This window comes from Engraulis encrasicolus, chromosome 15, assembly GCF_034702125.1.
Source record: "Engraulis encrasicolus isolate BLACKSEA-1 chromosome 15, IST_EnEncr_1.0, whole genome shotgun sequence".
In the NCBI taxonomy this organism is placed as follows: Eukaryota; Metazoa; Chordata; class Actinopteri; order Clupeiformes; family Engraulidae; genus Engraulis; species Engraulis encrasicolus.
The window spans coordinates 51,356,966-51,361,965 of NC_085871.1; the positions used below are offsets into that span (position 1 = coordinate 51,356,966).

The 5,000-nt window shown below is 41.8% G+C and overlaps 1 protein-coding gene across 1 annotated transcript in view; it reads left to right on the plus strand.

The window, feature by feature from the left end:
* ano2b (anoctamin 2b) overlaps window positions 1-5,000 on the plus strand; it is a 226,503-nt gene that overhangs the window by 88,192 nt on the left and 133,311 nt on the right. Inside the window, exons 11-14 of the mRNA XM_063217802.1 lie at window positions 376-431; window positions 595-642; window positions 1,057-1,121; window positions 1,780-1,914. Of these exons, the coding sequence (XP_063073872.1) occupies window positions 376-431; window positions 595-642; window positions 1,057-1,121; window positions 1,780-1,914 (304 nt within the window). The remainder of the gene's footprint in view (window positions 1-375; window positions 432-594; window positions 643-1,056; window positions 1,122-1,779; window positions 1,915-5,000) is intronic.

Genomic DNA, 5,000 nt, shown 5'->3' on the forward strand with positions numbered 1-5,000 from the left:
AGATTTCTTCGTCGTGAGCGACGTTCTAAGATAGAACTTTGGCAGAGCAAAGAGTCGCCGATCGCAAATCGTAGAAATCAAACAGTGTTTGATATTTGCGACTGGAAATAGAACGTCGGGCATTGTCTCGGTGGCTGCGAGCAGCGACAAGATTGACAGTTGCGATTCTCTTCTAGTGTGCGGTGCACCCCGACGCCAAAATCGGACACACAATCGCTAGTCGTGTAGTTTGAGCCTGGCTTTAGGCCAATCCTATGCGTCTGTCGGATGGGTGGAAATAGTTATACTACTAAAAGAACAAGTATTTGAACCTAGTCCTGGGGTCATTGTGAAGATAATGAGCACCTTTTTAAGTGTTGTTCTTCTTGGTTGCAGGTATCAAGGCGCTAATAGCTAAAGGGGTGTACGAGGCAGCCTTCCCTCTACATGACGTAAGTAGAACCCTCAATTGGACTTTAGAATCAGAATTTAGTGATAGGATTTAGAATGCCTGATGTCTGATTGATGTCCTCTGCTTGGAAAAGGTCTTTTTAGGCTCTGTATCTCCTTAATCTGCTGTGTGTACTGCTTCATGTTCTTGTATGTCTTCTGCAGGGAGACTGTAAGGGACATTCCAAGGGGGAGGAGAGGAATGACAGACAGGTACGAGTATTATATTACCATAAATATTTACATATTAATATACAGGCGTGTGTATTATATTACGTATTTGCAGTGCAGTGTATGTAAATGATATTACATGTTTACTTCAGTAAGTGTGTATAGGTTTCATCCTGTGAATCTTAACGATATTGCTATACTATTATTAATAAATAATACTTACTGCTACATACTATTATTAACACCTTTTATCATTATCAGATGTTTATTAGACATGCTTTTACACACATGTAGTATGGATAACGTGACATAATATCAAAATCGTATTAAAGCACTTTTTTCCACTCTTTATCTTTAATTCTTACAAAAGACAATCTTAAAGACAATCTTTAATTGTTAGAGGAGACTGTTAGAGACTATTTATATGTTTTAATTTCCTTTCTTCTTGATTTGCAGATATTACATGATGAGTGGGCCAGATATGGAGTCTTCTATAAGTATCAGCCTGTGGACTTAATCAGGTAGGCATTGGAATCTTTACCAATAAAATCCAACAATTCTACAATATGAGATAAAGAAAAAGCCCATTGGGAAACTCCAACTCCCATTGTCATTGTCATTGTGACACAGCACTCCACAGCACACAAGTGAACACTGCACACTGCACACAACGAAATTGCATTCATGCCTCACCCGTGCAAGGGGGCAGCCCCATGGGGAGCAGTGCGGTGGGACGGTACCATGCTCAGGGTACCTCAGTCATGGAGGAGGATGGGGGAGAGCACTGGTTGATTACTCCCCCCACCAACCTGGCGGGTCGGGAGTCGAACCGGCAACCTCTGGGATGCAAGTCTGACGCCCTAACCGCTCACCCATGACTGCCCTATATATAATATAAGCTCATTAAAAATGCTTCATTGAGATAAGTAACAACACCGTAACTCATAAACTCACAATAACTCATGAATATGTGAAGAGTTTCGTTGCGAAACCACATCCACCATTTTGGACTTTTGCTCTTTTTGAAATGACTGTTCAGAAGTCCTGTCATCTATGTGTGAATTCTTGCCATTCAAATACTGCCATTTTTTTCCCAATTTCCCAAAAAGTTCTTCATGTGCTTTACAAATAAAATTATTATTATTATTGTGTTTTTTCACCATTGACCTTTGACCTCAGGAAGTACTTTGGTGAGAAGATCGGCCTGTATTTCGCCTGGTTGGGGGTGTACACGCAACTCCTCATCCCAGCGTCCATAGTGGGCATCACCGTCTTCTTCTATGGATGTGCTACTGTCGACGCCAATGTACCAAGGTACCATACTACACACACACACACTACACACACACACACACACACACACACACACACACACACACACACACACACACACACACACACACACACGCACACACACACACACACACACACACGCACACACACACACACACACACACACACACACACACACACACACACACACACACACACACACACACACACACACACATTTGATTACCTTTATTTGGACATAAGAGGCAAGCATTAAAGGAACAATATCCAAATATTTTGGAATAGGCTATTGACAGACTGGCAGATTTTGAAAGACTTACACACTTATGCCAGTATTGTTGTTAACAAATGAAACACCATTCAAGGATAATCAAAACATCTTTTTCTCCATATTTGCATGCTACCAGCATAACTTTGCCAGTGTTTTTGCGCACACTGCCTGGAACTGATGTCCGTTCACTTTTTACATTGCAATGGGTGTAATATCAAGAACATCTTAGAGATTCAACACGGGAATGGTGTGCGTGTGCATGCGTGCGTGCAAGAGCATCCTCGAGATTTAATACGGGAATGCCCTTGTCATGAAAATTCTGCGTTGTGAAGGAGGCAAATGATAATGGCGATGAAAAGGTAGCGCATGCCAGGGCCCACTGGGGTGCCACACCATTGGATGCCAGGGCACATGGCAGCGCGCCATTGGATGCCAGGGCCCACGATGACACCGGATTGGATGCCAGGGCGTGAGTGGGCGGGAAGAGAACCTGAGAGAGAACAGGAGGTCAGAGGCTGGCATGGCGGAATGTGCTGGCTCAGGTTGGCACGGTAACAGGAACAAACAAACACTCGCCCACTCGCCCCTCCCCCGCTGCAGAATGGGTTTCCACAAGGTCACATAGAGGGCATCGCGCCTTTTAAGACTTTTAAAACTTACGAAGATAGAATAGAATAGAATTAGAATAGAAAGCCTTTATTGTCATTACACAAAGTATACTGAGATTTGAGCTTCCCTACAAGGTGCACAGTCCTTTACAGATGAACATAGTCCAGTAAGTGTGAGTTCATTGTCGTAACAGCTTTGGGGAACAAGCTGTTCTTCATCCTATTGGTTTCGGCTGGTAATGCCTGGTAGCGCCTACCAGAGGGCAACAGTGTGAGGAGATGGAAGCCAGGATGTGAGGGATCTTTAATGAGATGAAAGAAACGTGTAAAGTTTTGTTTTGTTTTGCCACAAAAGCAAATTAATACAACTGAATTAGCAACTGGTTAACTGGAACGGCTGAGAGCGATTTCCCACTTTCTTGGTCTGCGGAAAGACTTTTCTTCTGTGTGTGTTTTTTTTTTTTAAATTCCCTCTGTGTTTTTAATGTCCTTAAACTCTAAACTCAGACGTCTGCATCCTTAGAGATTTGCAATGTGGATATAAATGCAAAACATTAATGTGATCTCGGAATGAAAACTTGGAAATAGTGTGTGTGTGTGTGTGTGTGTGTGTGTGTGTGTGTGTGTGTGTGTGTGTGTGTGTGTGTGTGTGTGTGTGTGTGTGTGTGTGTGTGTGTGTGAGTGTGCGTGTGAGTGTGCGTGTGCGTGTGTGTGTGTGTGTGTGTGTGTGTGTGTGTGTGTGTGTGTGTGTGTGTGTGTGTGTGTGTGTGTGTGTGTGTGTGTGTGTGTGTGTGTGTGTGACCATAATAACCCAGTAAGGAAATAGGACACCGCGGTGTGTGTGTCCCTGAAGTCTTGACATCGTCTGGCCCTCCACGTCTACGGCTCCCTAATTTCTCCCAAAACACCAAACACACAAAACCAACTGACTGAAGACACACACATGGTCCTTTTCTTGCCTTTCCCTTTCCACCCTCTACACTCATCACCACTAATGAGCTTACACTTATTACACAAGAGCAACACAACCTTTAATTGGTGCAAAGGGGTCAGAAGACGTAAGATATTCAGCGAGTGTTTGTCCTGTAGTTCTGGCATCGTCTGGCCCTCCACGTTGCTTCTACCCTACAAAGCCAAAAGGCAGTAACTACGTATTTTGTCAATGTGTCCCGTTTTGGAGATATTGCCCATTTTGCACTAACTACATCCACCCAAATACCAAGGCTTTGAAGGCCCTTTTCTCAGCTTCAATGTTGGCATAGTTACAGCATTTTGACTTTGTGGTGCAGTAAAGCTCCCTAATTTCTCCCAAAACCACTTCTGCCCAGGGACGTCATTAGGCCTATTTTAGGGGGGCTTTAGCCCCCCCTACATTAGTATTAGCCCCCCCTTTAATGATTTTGCAAAAAAATATATATATATATTTTTGTATTTTTTTATTTTTTTTTTACATTTTTTCAAAAACAAATGCAGTAAAGAACTGAATACGAACCACCACGAAGGCAAGTTAATCTGAATACAAGTTCCTGTTTGCTTATTTATTGTTTAATGCCACTTATATTCTACTACACAGCAATAAAAGCAATAAAAGACCCAAAGTACCAATTTTCACTCACAACACCCGTGTAATAAATCCATTTGACATTGTCTTGAAATTATAGTTGAGCTTTAATATTTGTCTTAACAGTTTGAAGACACACATGAACTGATTAAAATAGCTACTAATGGAGTAAAAATGACCTAATATCTGCCGGGATGCATAGTTTTCCAAGTAAGGAACCTGTTTGAATGAATCGCTTCCTGACCACTGCTTCTCTTGGAGACGCATAGTTAGTAACTCCTTAAAGTTCCTAGTCCTTGTGTAAATTATGCTCTCGGCATTTTTATCTAATCATTTTATCTTCCGTACATAATATTCATCAGTTGAAACATTTTGAAATGTTTTGTTTAGCTTACATTTAAGGAATGTTCATTAAAATGTGAATTTTATAAAAATCACTGTAACTAGTGTTTAAAAATCGTTATGGTGCTCTTAAAATAATTGTTCAAGAAGACGCTTTTGCACTCCTCTGTAGGTGGGCAAGTGCGTAGGATATTATCCCAGTGGGGTTGTCATTCAAGTGTAAAAAAAGTCCTGCACACTGTCCATTCCACCAACAAACTTTAATACAACATGAAGAAGGTCGGATGACCGAAACAATGTATTAAAGTTTGTTGGTGGAATGGAC